Source organism: Hemiscyllium ocellatum, unplaced genomic scaffold, assembly GCF_020745735.1.
Source record: "Hemiscyllium ocellatum isolate sHemOce1 unplaced genomic scaffold, sHemOce1.pat.X.cur. scaffold_734_pat_ctg1, whole genome shotgun sequence".
Taxonomy (NCBI): Eukaryota; Metazoa; Chordata; class Chondrichthyes; order Orectolobiformes; family Hemiscylliidae; genus Hemiscyllium; species Hemiscyllium ocellatum.
In genome coordinates this window covers 7314-28518 of record NW_026869204.1, presented here as the reverse complement: position 1 = coordinate 28518, position 21205 = coordinate 7314, and the positions used below count along the sequence as shown (strand labels likewise).

General features: G+C 50.1%; 1 protein-coding gene across 3 annotated transcripts in view; it reads left to right on the top strand.

The window, feature by feature from the left end:
• LOC132814199 (eukaryotic translation initiation factor 4H-like) overlaps positions 1-16392 on the top strand; it is a 32096-nt gene extending 15704 nt beyond the window's left edge. The window contains exons 4-7 of one of the 3 annotated variants that reach the window (XM_060823411.1): positions 12359-12443; positions 14125-14178; positions 15446-15613; positions 16179-16392. In XM_060823411.1, the coding sequence (XP_060679394.1) occupies positions 12359-12443; positions 14125-14178; positions 15446-15613; positions 16179-16327 (456 nt within the window). In that variant the 3' untranslated portion in view covers positions 16328-16392. The remainder of the gene's footprint in view (positions 1-12358; positions 12444-14124; positions 14179-15445; positions 15614-16178) is intronic. The other 2 variants (XM_060823412.1, XM_060823414.1) reach the window with 2 other exon arrangements.
• Positions 16393-21205: the final 4813 nt, after the last annotated feature.

The following is a 21205-nucleotide window of genomic DNA, read 5'->3' as shown; positions in this document are numbered from 1 at the left end:
TATATACAGAATAACAGATACCCGGGAGGGAGTTACAGGCTGGAATCTAATCGAGGGGTTCAGGGTAGTTTTTATACAGAATAACAGATACCCGGGATGGAGTTACAGACTGGAATCTAATCGAATGGTACAGGGAGGTTTATACACAGAATCACAGATACCCGGGAGGGAGTTACAGGCTGGAATCTAATCGTGGGTTTCAGTGTGGTTTATATACAGTATAACAGATACCCGGAAGGGAGTTACAGACTGGAATCTAATCGAGGGTTTCAGGGTGGTTTATATGCAGAATATCAGATTACCCAGGAGGATGTTACAGACTGGAATCTAATCGAGGGGCTCGGGCAGGTTTATATACAGAATAACAGCTCCCCGGGAGGGAGTGACAGACTGGAATCTAATCGAGGGTTTCGGGGTGGTTTATGTACAGAATAACAGATACCTGGGAGGGAGTTACAGACTTGAATCTAATCGATGGGTTCAGGGTGGTTTATATACAAAATAACAGATACCCGGGTGGGAGTTAGAGACTGGAATCTAATCGAGGGGTTCGGGGTGGTTTATATACAGAATAACAGATACCCGGTAGAGAGTTACTGACTCGAATCTAATTGAAGGGTACAGGGAGGTTAATATACAGAATAACAGCTCCCCGGGAGGGAGTGACAGACGGGAATCTAATCGAAGAGATCGGGGTGGTTTATATACAGAAAAACAGATACCCGGGATGGAGTTACAGACTGGAATCTAATCGAGGGGTTCAGGGTGGTTTATATACAGAATAACATACCCGGGAGGGAGTTACAGGCTGGAATCTAATCGAGGGGTTCAGGGTGGTTTATATACAGAATAACAGCTCCCCGGGAGGGAGTTACAGACTGGAATCTAATCCAGTGGTTCGGGGTGGTTTATATGCAGAATATCAGATACCTGGGAGGGAGTTACAGACTGGAATCTAATCGAGGGGTTCAGTGTGGTTTTTATACAGAATAACAGATCCCCAGGAATGAGTTATTGACTGGAAGCTAATCGAAGGGTTCAGGGTGGTTTATATACGGAATAACATATACCCAGGAGGGAGTGACAGACTGGAATCTAATCGAGGGTTTCGGGGTGGTTTATATACAGAATAACAGATACCCGGTAGAGAGTTACTGACTCGAATCTAATTGAAGGGTACAGGGAGGTTTATATACAGAATAACAGCTCCCCGGGAGGGAGTGACAGACGGGAATCTAATCGAAGAGATCGGGGTGGTTTATATACAGAAAAACAGATACCCGGGATGGAGTTACAGACTGGAATCTAATCGAGGGGTTCAGGGTGGTTTATATACAGAATAACAGATACACGGGAGGGAGTTACAGACTGGAATCTAATCCAGTGGTTCTGGGTGGTTTTTATACAGAATAACAGATACCCTGAATGGAGTTACAGACTAGAATCTAATCGAGGGGTACAGGGAGATTTATATGCAGAATAACAGATACCTGGGAGGGAGTTACAGACTGGAATATAATCGAGGGTTTTGGGTTGGTTTATGTACAGAATAACAGATACCCAGGAGGGAGTTACAGACTGGAATCTAATCGAGGGGTTCAGGGTGGTTTATATACAGAATATCAGATTACCCAGGAGGGAGTTACAGACTGGAATCTAATCGAGGGGTTCAGGGTGGTTTATATACAGAATATCAGATTACCCAGGAGGACGTTACAGACTGGAATCTAATCGAGGGGCTTGGGCAGGTTTATATACAGAATATCTGCTCCCCGGGAGGGAGTTACAGACTGCAATCTAATCGAGGGTTTCGGGGTGGTTTATATACAGAATATCAGATTACCCAGGAGGGAGTTACAGACTGGAATCTAATCGAGGGGTTCAGGGTGGTTTATATACAGAATATCAGATTACCCAGGAGGGAGTTACAGACTGGAATCTAATCGAGGGGTTCAGGGTGGTTTATATACAGAATATCAGATTACCCAGGAGGACGTTACAGACTGGAATCTAATCGAGGGGTTCAGGGTGGTTTATATACAGAATATCAGATTACCCAGGAGGGAGTTACAGACTGGAATCTCATCGAGGGGTTCAGGGTGGTTTATATGCAGGATAACAGATTCCCGAGTGGGAGTCACAGACTGGAATCTTATCACGGTTTCATGGTGGTTTATGTGCAGAATAACAGATACCCGGGACGGAGTTACATACTGGAATCTAATCGAGGGGTTCAGGGTCGTTAATACACAGAATAACAGAACCCCGGGAGGGAGTTAGAGACTGGAATCTGAATGAGGGGTTCAGGGTGGTTTATATACAGAATAACAGGTACCCGGGAGGGAGTTACAGATTGGAATCTAATCGAATGGTACAGGGAGGTTTATATACAGAATAACAGATACCCGGGAGGGAGTTACAGGCTGGAATCTAATCGAGGATTTCGGGGTGGTTTATATACAGAGTAACAGATATCCGGGAGGGAGTTACCGACTGGAATGTAATCGAAGGATTCAGGGTGGTTTATATACAAAAAATCAGATATCCGGGATTGAGTTACAGGCTGGAATCTAATCGAGGGGTTCGGGGTGGTTTATATACAGAATATAAGATCCGGGAGGGAGTTACAGACTGGAATCTAAATGAGGGGTTCAGGGAGGTTTATATAACAGAATAACAGATACCCGGGAGGGAGTTACAGACTTGAAAATAATCGAGGGGTTCAGGGTGGTTTATATACAAAATAACAGATACCCAGGAGGGGGTTACAGACTGGAATCTAATTACGGGGTACAGGGAGGTTTATATACAGAATAACAGATACCCGGAATGGAGTTACAGACTGGAATGTAATCGATGGGTTCAGGGTGTATTATATACAGAATAACAGATACCCGGTAGGGAATTTCAGATTGGAATCTAATCGAGGGTTCGGGGTGGTTTATATACAGAATATAAGATTATCCGGGAGGGAGTTACAGACTGGAATCTAATCGAGGGGTTCGGGATGGTTTATATACAGAATAACAGATATCCGGGATTGAGTTACAGACTGGAATCTAATCGAGGGTTTCAGAGTGGTTTATATACAGAATAACAGATACCCAGGAGGGAGTTACAGACTGGAATCGAATCGAATGGTACAGGGAGGTTTATATACAGAATAACAGATACCCGGGAGGGAGGTACAGACTGGAATCTAATCCAGTGGTTCTGGGTGGTTTTTATACAGAATAACAGATACCCTGAATGGAGTTACAGAATCTAATCGAGGTTTTCAGGGTGGTTTATATGCAGAATATCAGATTGCCCAGGAGGATGTTACAGACTGGAATCTAATCGAGGGGCTCGGGCAGGTTTATATACAGAATAACAGCTCCCCGGGAGGGAGTGACAGACTGGAATCTAATCGAGGGTTTCGGGGTGGTTTATGTACAGAATAACAGATACCTGGGAGGGAGTTACAGACTTGAATCTAATCGATGGGTTCAGGGTGGTTTATATACAAAATAACAGATACCCGGGTGGGAGTTAGAGACTGGAATCTAATCGAGGGGTTCGGGTGGTTTATATACAGAATAACAGATACCCGGGAGGGAGGTACAGACTGGAATCTAATCCAGGGGTTCGGGGTGGTTTTTATACAGAATAACAGATACCCGGGAGGGAGTTACAGGCTGGAATCTAATCGAGGGGTTCAGGGTGGTTTATATACAGAATAACAGCTCCCCGGGAGGGAGTTACAGACTGGAATCTAATCCAGTGGTTCGGGGTGGTTTATATGCAGAATATCAGATACCTGGGAGGGAGTTACAGACTGGAATCTAATCGAGGGGTTCAGTGTGGTTTTTATACAGAATAACAGATCCCCAGGAATGAGTTATTGACTGGAAGCTAATCGAAGGGTTCAGGGTGGTTTATATACGGAATAACATATACCCAGGAGGGAGTGACAGACTGGAATCTAATCGAGGGTTTCGGGGTGGTTTATATACAGAATAACAGATACCCGGTAGAGAGTTACTGACTCGAATCTAATTGAAGGGTACAGGGAGGTTTATATACAGAATAACAGCTCCCCGGGAGGGAGTGACAGACGGGAATCTAATCGAAGAGATCGGGGTGGTTTATATACAGAAAAACAGATACCCGGGATGGAGTTACAGACTGGAATCTAATCGAGGGGTTCAGGGTGGTTGATATACAGAATAACAGATACCCTGAATGGAGTTACAGACTAGAATCTAATCGAGGGGTACAGGGAGGTTTATATGCAGAATAACAGATACCTGGGAGGGAGTTACAGACTGGAATATAATCGAGGGTTTTGGGGTGGTTTATGTACAGAATAACAGATACCCAGGAGGGAGTTACAGTCTGGAATCTAATCGAGGGGTACAGGGAAGTTTACATGCACAATAACAGATACCCTGGGACAGGGTTACAGACTGGAATGTATTCGAGGTTTTCAGGGTGGTTTATGTACAGAATAACAGATACCTGGGAGGGAGTTACAGACTGGAATCTAATCGAGGGGTTCAGGGTGGTTTATATACAGAATAACAGATCCCCAGGAATGAGTTACTGACTGGAATCTAATCGAGGGGTTCAGGGTGGTATTCTGTATATAAACCACCCTGAACCGCTCATTTAGATTCCAGTCTGTAACTCCATCCCGGGTATCTGTTATTCTGTATATAAACCACCCCGAAATCCTCGATTAGATTCCGGTCTGTCACTCCCTCCCGGGTATCTGTTATTCTGTATATAAACCTCCCTGTACCCTTCGATTAGATTCGAGTCAGTAACTCTCTACCGGGTATCTGTTATTCTGTATATAAACCACCCCGAAACCCTCGATTAGATTCCAGTCTGTCACTCCCTCCTGGGTATATGTTATTCCGTATATAAACCACCCTGAACCCTTCGATTAGCTTCCAGTCAATAACTCATTCCTGGGGATCTGTTATTCTGTATAAAAACCACACTGAACCCCTCGATTAGATTCCAGTCTGTAACTCCCTCCCAGGTATCTGATATTCTGCATATAAACCACCCCGAACCACTGGATTAGATTCCAGTCTGTAACTCCCTCCCGGGGAGCTGTTATTCTGTATATAAACCACCCTGAACCCCTCGATTAGATTCCAGCCTGTAACTCCCTCCCGGGTATGTTATTCTGTATATAAACCACCCTGAAGCCCTCATTTAGATTCTAGTCTGTAACTCCCTCCCAGGTATCTGTTATTCTGTATATAAACCACCCCGAACCCCTCGATTAGATTCCAGTCTCTAACTCCCACCCGGGTATCTGTTATTTTGTATATAAACCACCCTGAACCCATCGATTAGATTCAAGTCTGTAACTCCCTCCCAGGTATCTGTTATTCTGTACATAAACCACCCCGAAACCCTCGATTAGATTCCAGTCTGTCACTCCCTCCCGGGGAGCTGTTATTCTGTATATAAACCTCCCTGTACCATTCGATTAGATTCCAGTCTGTAACTCCCTCCCGGGTATCTGTTATTCTGTATAAAAACTACCCTGAACCCCTCGATTAGATTCCAGCCTGTAACTCCCTCCCGGGTATCTGTTATTCTGTATATAAACCTCCCTGTACCCCTCGTTTGGATTCCAGTCTGTAACCCCCTCCCGGGTATCTGTTATTTTGTATATAAACCACCCAGAACCCCTCGAATAGATTCCAGTCTGTCACTCCCTCCCAGGTATCTGTTATTCTGTATATAAACCTCCCTGAACCCCTCGATTTATATACAGAATAACAGATACCCGGAATGGAGTTACAGACCGGAATCTAATCGAGGGGTTCAGGGTGTATGATATACAGAATAACAGATACCCGGTAGGGGGTTACAGACTGGAATCTAATCAAGGGGTTCGGGGTGGTTTATATACAGAATAACAGATACCCTGAATGGAGTTACAGACTGGAATCTCATCGAGGGGTTCAGGGTGGTTTATATGCAGGATAACAGATTCCCGAGTGGGAGTCACAGACTGGAATCTTATCACGGTTTCATGGTGGTTTATGTGCAGAATAACAGATACCCGGGACGGAGTTACAGACTGGAATCTAATCGAGGGGTTCAGGGTCGTTAATACACAGAATAACAGAACCCCGGGAGGGAGTTAGAGACTGGAATCTGAATGAGGGGTTCAGGGTGGTTTATATACAGAATAACAGATACCCGGGAGGGAGTGACAGACTAGAATCTAATCGAGGATTTCGGGGTGGTTTATATACAGAGTAACAGATATCCGGGAGGGAGTTACCGACTGGAATCTCATCGAGGGAGTCAGTGTGGTTTATATACAAAATAACAGATATCCGGGATTGAGTTACAGACTGGAATCTATTCGAGGGGTTCAGGGTGGTTTATATACAGAATAACACATACCCTGAATGGAGTTACAGACTGGAATCTCATCGAGGGGTTCAGGCTGGTTTATACGCAGGATAACAGATTCCCGAGTGGGAGTCACAGACTGGAATCTAATCACAGTTTCAGGGTGGTTTATGTGCAGAATAACAGATACCCGGGAGGGAGTTACAGACTGGAATCTAATCGAGGGGTTCAGGGTGGTTTATATACAGAATAACAGATACCCGGGATGGAGTTACAGACTGGAATCTAAATGAGGGGTTCAGGGAGGTTTATATACAGAATAACAGATACCCAGGAGGGGGTTACAGACTGGAATCTAATTACGGGGTACAGGGAGGTTTATATACAGAATAACAGATACCCGGAATGGAGTTACAGACTGGAATCTAATCGATGGGTTCAGGGTGTATTATATACAGAATAACAGATACCCGGTAGGGAATTACAGATTGGAATCTAATCGAGGGTTCGGGATGGTTTATATACAGAATAACAGATATCCGGGATTGAGTTACAGACTGGAATCTAATCGAGGGTTTCAGAGTGGTTTATATACAGAATAACAGATACCCGGGAGGGAGGTACAGACTGGAATCGAATCCAGTGGTTCTGGGTGGTTTTTATACAGAATAACAGATACCCTGAATGGAGTTACAGAATCTAATCGAGGGTTTCAGGGTGGTTTATATGCAGAATATGAGATACCTGGGAGGGAGTTACAGACTGGAATCTAATCGAGGGGTTCGGGTGGTTTATATACAGAATAACAGATCCCCGGGAGTGAGTTATTGACTGGAAGCTAATCGAGGGGTTCAGGGTGGTTTATATACGGAATAACATATACCCGGGAGGGAGTGACAGACTGGAATCTCATCGAGGGTTTCGGGGTGGTTTATATACAGAATAACAGATACCCGGTAGAGAGTTACTGATTCGAATCTAATCGAAGGGTACAGGGAGGTTTATATACAGAATAACAGATACCCGGGAGGGAGTTACAGACTGGAATCTAATCGAGGATTTCGGGGTGGTTTATATAGAGAATAACAGATACCCGGGAGGGAGTTACAGACTGGAATCTAATCGAGGGTTTCGGGATGGTTTATATACAGAATAACACATACCCTGAATGGAGTTACAGACTGGAATCTCATCGAGGGGTTCAGGCTGGTTTATATGCAGGATAACAGATTCCCGAGTGGGAGTCACAGACTGGAATCTAATCACGGTTTCAGGGTGGTTTATGTGCAGAATAACAGACACCCGGGACGGAGTTACAGACTGGAATCTAATCGAGGGGTTCAGGGTCGTTAATACACAGAATAACAGATACCCGGGATGGAGTTACAGACTGGAATCTGAATGAGGGATTCAGGGTGGTTTAAATACAGAATAACAGGTACCCGGGAGGGAGTTACAGACTGGAATCTAATCGAGGGTTCGGGGTGGTTTATATGCAGAATAACAGATTCCCGAGTGGGAGTTACAGACTGGAATCGAATCGAATGGTACAGGGAGGTTTATATACAGAATAACAGATACCCGGGAGGGAGTGACAGACTGGAATCTAATCGAGGATTTTGGGGTGGTTTATATACAGAATAACAGATACCCTGGAGGGAGTTACAGACTTGAAAATAATCGAGGGGTTCAGGGTGGTTTATATACAAAATAACAGATACCCAGGAGGGGTTTACAGTCTGGAATCTAATCGAGGGGTACAGGGAGGTTTATATACAGAATAACAGATACCCGGAATGGAGTTACAGACTGGAATCTAATCGAGGGGTCGTGGTGGTTTATATACAGAATATAAGATCCGGGAGGGAGTTACAGACTGGAATCTAATCAAGGATTTCGGGGTGGTTTATATACAAAATAAAAGATATCCGGGATTGAGTTACAGACTGGAATCTATTCGAGGGGTTCAGGGTGGTTTATATACAGAATATAAGATCCGGGAGGGAGTTACAGACTGGAATCTAATCAAGGGGTTCGGGGTGGTTTATATACAGAATATAAGATTATCCGGGAAGGAGTTACAGACTGGAATCTAATCGAGGGGTTCGGGATGGTTTATATACAGAATAACAGATACCCGGTAGGGAGTTACAGACTGGAATCTAATCATGAGGTTCGGTGTCGTTTGTACACAGAATAACAGATACCCGGGACGGAGTTACAGGCTGGAATCTAAATGTGGCGTTCAGGGTGGTTTATATACTGAATAACAGATACCCGGGAGGGAGTGACAGACTGGAATCTAATCGAGGGTTTCGGGGTGGTTTATATACAAAATAAAAGATATCCGGGATTGAGTTACAGACTGGAATCTGTTCGAGGGGTTCAGGGTGGTTTATATACAGAATAACAGATGCCCAGGAGAGAATTACAGACTGGAATCTAATCGCGGGGTTCAGGCTGGTTTATATACAGAATAACAGATACCTTGAATGGAGTTACAGACTGGAATCTAATCGAGGGGTTCAGGGTGGTTTATATGCAGAATAACAGATATCCGGGATTGAGTTACAGACTGGAATCTATTCGAGGGGTTCAGGGTGGTTTATGTACAGAATAACACATACCCTGAATGGAGTTACAGACTGGAATCTCATCGAGGGGTTCAGGCTGGTTTATACGCAGGATAACAGATACCCGAGTGGGAGTCACAGACTGGAATCTAATCACAGTTTCAGGGTGGTTTATGTGCAGAATAACAGATACCCGGAGGGAGTTACAGACTGGAATCTAATCGAGGGGTTCAGGGTGGTTTATATACAGAATAACAGATACCCGGGATGGAGTTACAGACTGGAATCTGAATGAGGGGTTCAGGGTGGTTTATATACAGAATAACAGATACCCAGGAGAGAATTACAGACTGGAATCTAATCGCGGGGTTCAGGCTGGTTTATATACAGAATAACACATACCCGGGAGGGAGTTACAGACTGGAATCTAATCGAGGGGTTCAGGGTGGTTTATATGCAGAATAACAGTTTCCCGAGTGGGAGGCACAGACTGGAATCTAATCACGGTTTCAGGGTGGTTTATGTGCTGAATAACAGATACCCGGGACGGAGTTACAGACAGGAATCTAATCGAGGGGTTCAGGGTCGTTAATACACAGAATAACAGATACCCGGGATGGAGTTACAGACTGGAATCTAAATGAGGGGTTCAGGGTGGTTTATATACAGAATAACATGTACCCGGGAGGGAGTGACAGACTGGAATCTAATCGAGGATTTTGGGGTTGTTTATATACAGAATAACAGATACCCGGGAGGGAGTTACAGGCTAGAATCTAATCGAGGGGTACAGGGAGGTTTATATACAGAATAACAGATACCCTGAATGGAGTTACAGACGAGAATCTAATCGAGGGTTTCAGGGTGGTTTATATGCAGAATAACAGATTCCCGGGAGGGAGTTACAAACTGGAATCTAATCGAGGGGTTCGGGGTAGTTTATGTACACAATAATAGATCCCGGGAGGGTGTTACAGACTGGAATCTAATCATGGGGTTTGGGGTGGTATATATACAGAATAACAGATATCCAGGAGGGAGTTACAGACTGGAATCTAATCGAGGTTCGGGGTGGTTTATGTACAGAATATAAGATTATCCGGGAGGGAATTACAGACTGGAATCTAATCGAGGGTTTCGGGTGGTTTATATACAGAATAACAGATACCCGGGAGGGAGTTACAGACTGGAATCTAATCGAGGGGTACAGGGAGGTTTTTATACAGAATAACATATACCCGGGAGGGAGTTACAGACTGGAATCTAATCGAATGGTACAGGGAGGTTTATATACAGAATAACAGATACCCGGAGGGAGTTACAGACTTGAAAATAATCGAGGGGTTCAGGGTGGTTTATATTCAAAATAACAGATACCCGGGAGGGGGTTACAGTCTGGAATCTAATCGAGGGGTGCAGGGAGGTTTATATACAGACTAACATATACCCGGGAGGGAGTTACCGACTGGAATCTAATTGCAGGGTACAGGGAGGTTTATATACAGAATAACAGATACCCGGTAGGGAATTACAGACTGGAATCTAATCGAGGGGTTCAGGGTGGTTTATATACAGAATATAAGATTACCCAGGAGGGAGTTACAGACTGGAATCTAATCGAGGGGTACAGGGAGGTTTATATACAGAATAACATATACCCGGGAGGGAGTTACAGACTGGAATCTAATCGAATGGTACAGGGAGGTTTATATACAGAATAACAGATACCCGGGAGGGAGTTACAGACTAGAATCTAATCGAGGGGTTCAGGGTGGTTTTTATACAGAATAACGGAATCCCAGGAATGAGTTATTGTCTGGAAGCTAATCGAGGGGTTCAGGGTGGTTTATATACAGAATAACAGATACCCGGTAGAGAGTTACTGACTCGAGTCTAATCGAAGGGTACAGGGAGGTTTATACACAGAATAACAGATACCCGCGAGAGAGTTACAGACTGGAATCTAAATGAGGGGTTCAGGGTGTTTTATATACAGAATAACAGATACCCGTGGTGGAGTTACAGACTGGAATCTAATCGAAGGATACAGGGAGGTTTATGTACAGAATAACAGATACGCAGGAGGGAGTGACAGACCGGAATCTAATCGAGGGGTTCAGGGTGGTTAATATACAGAATAACAGATACCCGGGAGGGAGTTACAGACTGGAATCTAATCGAGGGTTCAGGGTGGTTTATATACAGAATAACATGTACCCGGGAGGGAGTTACAGACTGGAATCTAATCGAGGGGTACAGGGAGGTTTATATACAGAATAACAGATTCCCGGGAGGGAGTTACAGGCTGGAATCTAACCGAGGGTTTCGGGGTGGTTTATGTACAGAATAACAGCTCCCCGGGAGGGAGTGACGGACTGGAATCTAATCGAGGATTTTGGGGTTGTTTATATACAGAATAACAGATACCCGGGAGGGAGTTACAGACTTGAAAATAATCGATGGGTTCAGGGTGGTTTATATACAGAATAACAGATACCCAGGAGGGCGTTACAAACAGGAATCTAATCGAGGGGTTCGGGTGGTTTATGTACACAATAATAGATCCCGGCAGGGAGTTACTGACTGGAATGTAATCGAGGGGTTCAGGGGGGTTTATATACAGAATAACAGATACCCGGGAGGGAGTTACAGACTTGAAAATAATCGATGGGTTCAGGGTGGTTTATATACAGAATAACAGATACCCAGGAGGGCGTTACAAACAGGAATCTAATCGAGGGGTTCGGGGTGGTTTATGTACACAATAATAGATCCCGGCAGGGAGTTACTGACTGGAATGTAATCGAGGGGTTCAGGGGGGTTTATATACAGAATAACAGATACCCGGGAGGGAGTTACAGACTGGAGTCCAAGTGCGGAATGATGTTTGGTTGTCGCTGTAATTTGTGGATGATTCGACATGAAGTTGTGGGTTTGTGTCACCTGATGGTTTTGCACTTTCATTTCTCTCTCTCGTTTCTTCGTTCTGTCGCCCTGTATCTCACACTTCCCCATCCGACTGTCTTCCTGCGGCAACCTCATTCTCTGTCCCTTTGATCCACATGTCCTTCATTCTGTCTCTCTCCTCCCCTCACTCTGTGGCTCTCTTCACTTTCACTCTCTCTGTCGCCCCCCTCCCACTCTTGCTGTATGTCTTTCTCTCCCTCTCTCTCTCTCTCTCTCTCTCTCTCTCTCTCTTTCACTCTGTAACACCCCCCACACCCGCTCTGTATTTCTCCATCCTGCCCCCATCTCTGTATCTCACTCCCTCCGTAATCATGTTGGTGTGTTCCTTCCTTTCTCTCTCTCTCCCTCTCTCTCTCTCTCTCTCTCTCTCTTCTCCCCCCCCCCCCCCCCCCCCCCCCTACCCCGCCCCACCTTTCTCTCTGTGCCTCATCCTACTCCTTATCCCGCAGCTCTACGGGGACAGGACACTACGCGTTGACATCGCAGAAGGGCGGAGACAAGAACGAGGTGGCTTTGGCCGAGGAGGCGATCGAGGTGAGTCAGACAATTGTAGCTTCACAGAGATGGGAACTGTGCACGGTGCTCCCGGTGTGTGTCTGACTGAGGGATACAGAGACGGGGAACTGTGCACGGTGCTCCCGGTGTGGGTCTGACTGAGGGATACAGAGACGGGGAACTGTGCACGGTGCTCCCGGTGTGGGTCTGGCTGAGGGATACAGAGACGGGAACTGTGCACGGTGCTCCCGGTGTGGGTCTGACTGAGGGATACAGAGACGGGAACTGTGCACGGTGCTCCCGGTGTGGGTCTGACTGAGGGATACAGAGACGGGGAACTGTGCACGGTGCTCCCGGTGTGGGTCTGACTGAGGGATACAGAGACGGGGAACTGTGCAGGTTGCTCCCGGTGTGGGTCTGACTGAGGGATACAGAGACGGGGAACTGTGCACGGTGTTCCCGGTGTGGGTCTGACTGAGGGATACAGAGACGGGGTACTGTGCACGGTGCTCCCGGTGTGGGTCTGACTGAGGGATACAGAGACGGGAACTGTGCACGGTGCTCCCGGTGTGGGTCTGACTGAGGGATACAGAGACGGGAACTATGCACGGTGCTCCCGGTGTGGGTCTGACTGAGGGATACAGAGACGGGGAACTGTGCACGGTGCTCCCGGTGTGGGTCTGACTGAGGGATACAGAGACGGGGAACTGTGCACGGTGCTCCCGGTGTGGGTCTGACTGAGGGATACAGAGACGGGGAACTGTGCACGGTGCTCCCGGTGTGGGTCTGACTGAGGGATACAGAGACGGGGAACTGTGCACGGTGCTCCCGGTGTGGGTCTGACTGAGGGATACAGAGACGGGGAACTGTGCACGGTGCTCCCGGTGTGGGTCTGACTGAGGGATACAGAGACGGGAACTGTGCACGGTGCTCCCGGTGTGGGTCTGACTGAGGGATACAGGGGCAGGAACTGTGCACGGTGCTCCCGGTGTGGGTCTGACTGAGGGAACATCGTCTGTGGTTTGCCATGTGATATGTTGTCTGAGTGCGGATGGGAGTATTGGAATTAGTAGTTTTTCCCTCGTGTTTGGTCATGCCAAATATTGTTCAACATTTGGACAGTGCAAGGAACAGGTGTTGGAAGTGTCATTCCCGAGGGATTGTCATTGTCCATCCCCTTTCCCAGAGTGTCTTAATTGATTTTGTCTCTCTCTTTCTCTCTTTCTATCTATTGTTTACTCCCTCTCGGGTGGCCCCCTCCCGGCCTCGGGTCCTCCCTCTCTCTCTCCCTCTCTCTCTCTTTCCCCCCGTATCCGATCGTGCACCCTCCCTCTCTCTCTCTCCCTGCCTCCAATCGCGCGCCCTCTCTCTCTCTCTCTCCCTCTCCCCCCCCCCCCCCCGTCTCCGATCGTGCCCCCTCCCTCTCTCTCTCTCCCTGCCTCCAATCGATCCCATGCTATCCCCCGCCTCTCTCTCTCTCTCTCTTCCCCCCCGTCTCTGATCGCGCGCCCTCCCCTTCTCTCTCCCTGCTTCCAATCGCGCGCGCGCTCTCTCTCTCTCTCTCTCTTCTTGCCTCCGATCGCACTCTCTTCTTGCCTATGGTGACGGTCTCTCGTGTGGTCTGGGTGTTCCTTCTCTTTCTCGCTCGCGCTCGCGCTCTCTCTCTCTCTCTCGCTCTCTCTCTCTCTCTCTCTCTCCCCCCCCCACCCTCTCCGTCTAGGCCGTGGTACGCGAGGGCCGTTACGTGGTGGTCGTGAGGATGACTTTCAAGGAGGTGAGGGGCCTGACTGATGCCCTCCGTTCCATCCAGGAGTTTCCCCAGGGGCCGCAGGCGATGTGCCTGTGGGTGTGTGTGTGGGTGTGTGCGCGCGCGCTCGCGTGCATCGCTCTCAGAGAGAGAGAGAGAGAGAGGAAGTAAGCAGGACAGTGCTGTTTAGGGTGAGGGCTCTTGCAGAGAGGAATGGAGGGGAGGGGAGGGGTGGGGGTAAGGCGGGGAGAGCCGTGCAGAGGAGGGGGCAAAGCGTGTGAGTGTGATTTGAGAGAGAGTGAGATAGGGAGGGAGAAAGCGAATGAGCGGAGGTATAGAGACAGACCTGGAGTGGAGAGAGAGGGGGGAGAGAATGGGGGGAGGGAGAGAGAGAGAGGGAGAGACTGGGAGGGGGAAGAGAGAGGGGGAGAGACTGGGAGGGAAGAGAGAGGGGAGAGACTAGGGGGGAGAGAGAGAGGGCGAGAGACTAGGGGGGAGAGAGAGAGGGCGAGAGACTAGGGGGGAGAGAGAGAGGGGAGAGTTAGGGGGAGAGAGAGAGAGGGGAGAGACTAGGGAGGAGAGAGAGAGAGGGGGAGAGACTAGGAGGGAGAGAGAGAGAGACTAGGAGGGGGAGAGACTAGGAGGGGGAGAGACTAGGAGGGGGAGAGACTAGGAGGGGGAGAGAGAGAGGGAGAGACTGGGGAGGGGGAGAGAGAGAGAGGGAGAGACTGAGGGGGTAGAGAGAGGGGGTAGAGAGAGGGAGAGACTTGGGGGGGAGAGAGAGAGGGAGAGACTGGGGGAGAGAGTGTCCCTCCCTAACACGCTGAGACGGTGAGCCCTGGCTGTCAGGAGACCGTGCCGGATTGTGGAAAACACCAAGGCAGCCATCAGCAGGATCTCCCACAACACTCCCCCACTCCCTCACCAACATCACGGCTATAGCTTCTCACTTCGTCTTTCACTCACTCTCTCTCTCTCTCTCTCTCTTTCCTCACCCTTTGCCTCCACCCCTCCGTCCTCCCTCTCCTCCCTCCCTCCCCTCCCTCTCCTCCCTCCCTTCTCCTCCCTCCCCCCCTTCCCTCCCCCCTTTCCTCCTTCCCATCTCCCCCTCTCCTCCCTCACCCCCTCCTCCCTCCCTCTCTTTCCTCCCTCCCGCCTCTCCTCCCTCCCCCCTTTCCTGCCTCACCCCCTCTCTTTCCTCCCTCCCCCACCCACTCTCCTCCTTCTCCCACCCCCCCCCACCCTTCCCCTCCCTCCCCCTCCCTCTCTTCCACCCCCCCATCCACCCTGTCAGGTTTCCGTGATTCCGATTACGGACGTTCGAGTGGGTTCGGGAGCCGGGGTTATTCAGAGGGACGGTTGATGGGGGACAGGCGAGGCATGATGAGCGGGGGCAGTGGGCGTTTCAGGGACGGACCCCCGCGTTCGGGACCCTCCTTCGATTTCCGGGAACCGTCCGACGGTGAGTGTCTGTGAACAGGCGCCGAGGGAGGGTCAGCGCTTAGGGAGTGGGCACTGAGGGGGCCCCGCACTGTGGGAGGGTCAGCGCCGAGGGAGCCCCGCACTGTGGGAGGGTCAGCGCCGAGGGAGCCCCGCACTGTGGGAGGGTCAGCGCCGAGGGAGCCCCACACTGTGGGAGGGTCAGCGCCGAGGGAGCCCCGCACTGAGGGAGGGTCAGCGCCGAGGGAGCCCCGCGCTGTGGGAGGGTCAGCGCCGAGGGAGCCCCGCGCTGTGGGAGGGTCAGCGCCGAGGGAGCCCCGCGCTGTGGGAGGGTCAGCGCCGAGGGAGCCCCGCGCTGTGGGAGGGTCAGCGCCGAGGGAGCCCCGCGCTGTGGGAGGGTCAGCGCCGAGGGAGCCCCGCGCTGTGGGAGGGTCAGCGCCGAGGGAGCCCCGCACTGTGGGAGGGTCAGCGCTGAGCGGGTGCGTGGTGGGGATTGAAGGAACTGTGTCTCGCCATGTGTTGTTGCCGACTGTCTCTCTCCTTGTGTCTCTCCCCCCACCCCCCTCCCTCCTCCTCTCCATTCACAGAGGAGCGCGCCCAGCGACCCCGTCTGCAGCTGAAGCCCCGCACAGTCTCGGCGCCCCTGAACCAAGTCGCCAACCCCAACTCGGCCATCTTTGGCGGCGCCCGGCCGCGTCAGGAGCGGGACAAACCCGATAGCCACGACAACTCCTAGTGCTGCGTTCGGACGGTTCTCTCTCCCCTCGGGAACCGCCTGGGGGGAGACGGAGACCGATGGGGGTGGGTGGGGGGGGGGAGGGGAGGGTAACGTCTTCGGGAAACGCTGGGGTTGGATGGGGGAGGAGGAGGAGGAGGCGTCTGGGAATGGGGAAGAGGGTGGGAGGTTTTATCCGGGACTCGCTGCACACTGGCTGACGATGGAGGTGGGGCTGTGTGTGTGGGGGGTGGGGGTGGAGGATTGGAGGGTGGGTGGCGTCGAGGTCGGGGCCGTTCCCCATCCTCGCCCCCTGCTCTCGTCCACGCCAGCCCGTTCCCTCACGCCGCTGGGCGATGGGAGAGCCGTTCGGGAGGGTGGGTCCCTTGGCCGCTCGCCCCTCCTCCTCCCACTCGCTTCTGTCTCGGACGTGCCCTATTTCCCCATCACCCCTCCCCACCGCCAGCCTGCCGACAGGAGCGATCGAGCGAGTGTCGCACTCTGCAACGGATGACCCACTGCAGGATTGACCTGAAGAGACAGCTCAGCTTCACCCCCACTTCTCTCTCTCTCCCTGTCTCTCGGAGATATCTGTACACTGACAGGTGTCTCTCGGAGATATCTGTACACTGACTGATGTCTCTCAGTCCCCTCTCTCTCTCAGGGAGATATCTGTACACTGACTGGTGTCTCTCAGGGAGATATCTACACTGACTGGTGTGTCTCAGTCCCCTCTCTCTCAGGGAGATATCTGTACTCTGACTGGTGTCTCTCAGTCCCCTCTCTCTCTCTCAGGGAGATATCTGTACACTGACTGGTGTCTCTCAGTCCCCTCTCTCAGGGAGATATCTGTACACTGACTGATGTCTCTCAGTCCTCTCTCTCTCTCAGGGAGATATCTGTACACTGACTGATGTCTCTCAGGGAGATATCTGTACACTGACTGGTGTCTCTCAGGGAGATATCTGTACACTGACTGGTGTCTCTCTCTCTCTCTCTCTCTCTCTCCCCTGTGTTTCCCTGCGTGGGGTCACCGTTTTTACGCTGAGTGAGCCGCTTGCTTTGTGAGGTTGGAGTGTGCTTGAGTGCGGATGGTCATGTGTGTCTGAGGCTCTGTTCCTCAGAGACAGAGAGAGAGACAGAGTGTGTGTGTTTGTGTGTGTTCTGGCACACGCCTTGCCCCATTGCTGTGTTAAGTGACTCCCTCCCCTCTCCCCCTCAACTGTCGCCCCCACCCCACACGTAATAACTCCCCACCAAATCTCTCTCTTCCCCTCTCTCTCTCTCTCTCTCTCTCTCTCTCTGTCCTCAGTCCCTGTTCCACACCCTGCTGCAGTGCCACGTGATGGCTTCCTGGGTCGATCTGCTCCCCGAGAGGGGGAGGAGTGAGCTGACCTGGGTGAAAGCGGGGATTTTTATGGGTGGGTGGGTGGGTCGGGGAATGTTGGTTACTTTAAACGCGGAGGCGGTAGTGTCCTGGTGTTCGGGAGTGGGTAGCCGTGGGTTTGAGGTGTGCCAGCGAGGGTCTGGGTTACGTGTGTGATGCTCCTCTGAGTGAGAAGGGGGGGTCTTTGCTTTCGGAGTGACAGTGGGGATAGGGGGTGGGGAGGGGAGGTTTCTGGTGAGTCTGGTGTGCACAGGGTCCCAGAGATTGGGGGGGGGGGGAAAGGGGGCAGTGGGTAATATCTGCATTGTGTATTGGTATTTCAATAAAGATATAACAAGTAAAATGTTACTTGCACCTTCCTTCTCTCTCTCACACACACACACGATTCTCAGATATCTGTACACTGGTGTCTCTCAGTCCCCTCTCTCTCAGGGACATATCTGTACACTGACTGATATTTCTCAGTCCTCTCTCTCTCTCAGGGAGATATCTGTACACAGACTGGTGTCCCTCAGTCCCCCCTCTCTCTCTCAGGGAGATATCTGTACACTGACTGGTGTCTCTCACTCCTCTCAGCAAGATATCTGTACACTGACTGGTGTGTCTCAGGCCCCATCTCAGGGAGATATCTGTACACTGACTGGTGTCTCTCAGTCCCCTCTCTCTCTCTCAGGGAGATATCTGTACACTGGTGTCTATCAGTCCCATCTCTCTCAGGGAGATATCTGTACACTGACTGGTCTCTCTCTGTCCCATCTCTCTCAGGGAGATATCTGTACACTGACTGGTGTGTCCAAGTCCCCTCTCTCTCTCAGGGAGATATCTGTACACTGACTGGTCTCTCTCTGTCCCCTCTCTCTCTCAGGGAGATATCTGTACACTGACTGGTGTCTCTCTGTCCCCTCTCTCTCAGGGAGATATCTGTACACTGATAGGTGTCTCTCAGTCCCCTCTCTCTGTCAGGGAGATATCTGTGCGCTGACTGGTGTGTCTCAGTCCCCCCTCTCTCTCTCAGGGAGATACCTGTACACTGACTGGTGTTTCAGTCCCCTCTCTCTCAGGGAGATATCTGTACACTCTGGTGTCTCTCAGTCCCGTCTCTCTCTCTCTCTCTCAGGAAGGTATCTGTACACTGGCTGCTGTCTCTCATTCCCCTCTCTCTCAGGGAGATATCTGTACACTGACTAGTGTCTCTCAGTCCCGTCTCTCTCTCTCTCTCAGGGAGATATCTGTACACTGACTGGTGTCTCTCAGTCCCCTCTCTCAGGGTGATATCTGTACACTGACTTGTGTCTCTCAGTCCTCACTCTCTCAGTGAGATATCTGTACGCTGGTGTCTCAGTCCCATCTCTCTCAGGCAGATATCTGTACACTGGTGTCTCTCAGTCCCCACTCTCTCTCAGGGAGATATCTGTACACTGGTGTCTATCAGTCCCATCTCTATCAGGGAGATATCTGTACACTGACTGGTGTCTCTCAGTCCCCACTCTCTCTCAGGGAGATATCTGTACACTAGTGTCTATCAGTCCCATCTCTATCAGGGAGATATCTGTGCACTGACTGGTGTCTCCCAGTCCTCTCTCTCTCTCAGGGAGATATCTGTACACTGACTGGTGTTTCTCAGTCCCCACTCTCAGGGAGGTATCTGTGCACTGACTGGTGTCTCCCAGTCCTCTCTCTCTCTCAGGGAGATATCTGTACACTGACTGGTGTCTCTGTGTCACCCCTGAGAGAGCAGGGAGAATGAGACACACCTGTCAGTGTACAGATATCTCCTTGAGAGAGAGAGAGGGGACTGAGAGACACCAGTCAGTGTTACAGATATCGCATTGGACTCACTGCCGAGAGTGGGAGGGAGAGATAGAGTTTGCAATGAACCCTCCGCAGAGAGAAATCTCAATGAACCCACCACAGAGAGAGAGAGAGAGAGCAATCACAATGATTCTGGATCAGTAGTGCTGGAAGAGCACAGCAGTTCAGGCAGCATCCAAAGTGCAGAGAAATCCACGTTTTGGGCAAAAGCTCTTCATCAGCAAACCCAGCGCAGAGAAAGGGAGATCACAATAAATCCACTGCAGAGAGAGGGAGATCACAGTGAACCCACCGCATAGAGAGAGAGATCACAGTGGACCCACCGCAGAGAGAGAGAAGGAGATCACAGTGAACCCACCGCAGGGAGAGAGAAGGAGATCACAGTGAACCCACCGCAGGGAGAGGGAGAGAGAGATCACAGTGAACAGACCACAGAGAGAGAGATCGTAGTGAACACACCACAGAGAGAGAGATCATAGTGAACACACCACAGAAAGAGAGAGGGAGAGCGATCACAGTGAACCCACCTCAGAGAGAGAGAGATCACAGTGAACCCACCGCAGAGAGAGAGAGAGCACAGTGAAGCCACCGCTGAGAGAGAGAGGGAGAAAGAGAGAGATCACAATGATCCATTTGCAGAGAGGGGGAGATAGAGATTGTAATGACCCCTTTGCAGAGAGAGGTCACAATAAAACCTTTACAGAGAGAGGGGGAGAGAGAGAGAGAGACCGCAATGAACTCACTGCAGGGAGAGAGAGAGAGAGAGATCACAGTGAACACACCACAGAGAGAGAGAAAGAGATCGTAGTGAACACACCATAGAGAGAGAGAGATCACAATGAACCCACTGCAGAGAGAGAGAGAGATCACAATGAACACACCACAGAGAGTGGGAAGGATGGAGAGATCATAATGAAGCCATCACAGAGAGAGAGACAGACAGAGAGAGAAAGAGAGATCGCAATGAGTCCACTGCAGGGAGAGGGAGCAAGAGATTGCAATGAACACACCACAGAGAGAAGGAGGGCACAATCACAATGAACCCACCGCAGGGAGAGGGAGACCGCAATGAACTCACTGCAGAGAGAGGGAGAGAGAGAGATCACAGTGAACACACCACAGAGAGAGAGAGAGAGATCACAGTGAACACACCAGAGAGAGAGAGAGAGAGATCACAGTGAACACACCGCAGAGAGAGGGAGAATGAGAGAGAGATCACAGTGAACACACCAGAGAGAGAGAGAGAGAGATCACAGTGAACACACCACAGAGAGAGGGAGAGGGAGACCGCAATGAACTCACCGCAGAGAGAGGGAGAGAGAGAGATCACGGTGAACACACCACAGAGAGAGAGAGAGAGATCACAGTGAACACACCAGAGAGAGAGAGAGAGAGATCACAGTGAACACACCGCAGAGAGAGGGAGAATGAGAGAGAGATCACAGTGAACACACCACAGAGAGAGGGAGAGAGAGAAAGAGATCGTAGTGAACACACCACAGAGAGAGAGAGAGATCACAATGAACCCACTGCAGAGAGAGGGAGAGATCACAGTGAACACACCACAGAGAGAGGGAGAGAGAGAGAGAGATCACAATTAACCCACTGCAGAGAGGGAGAGCGAGAGAGAGATCGCAATGAACCCACCGCAGAGACAGGGAAGGAAAGAAAGAACATAATGAACCCATCGCACAGAGAGA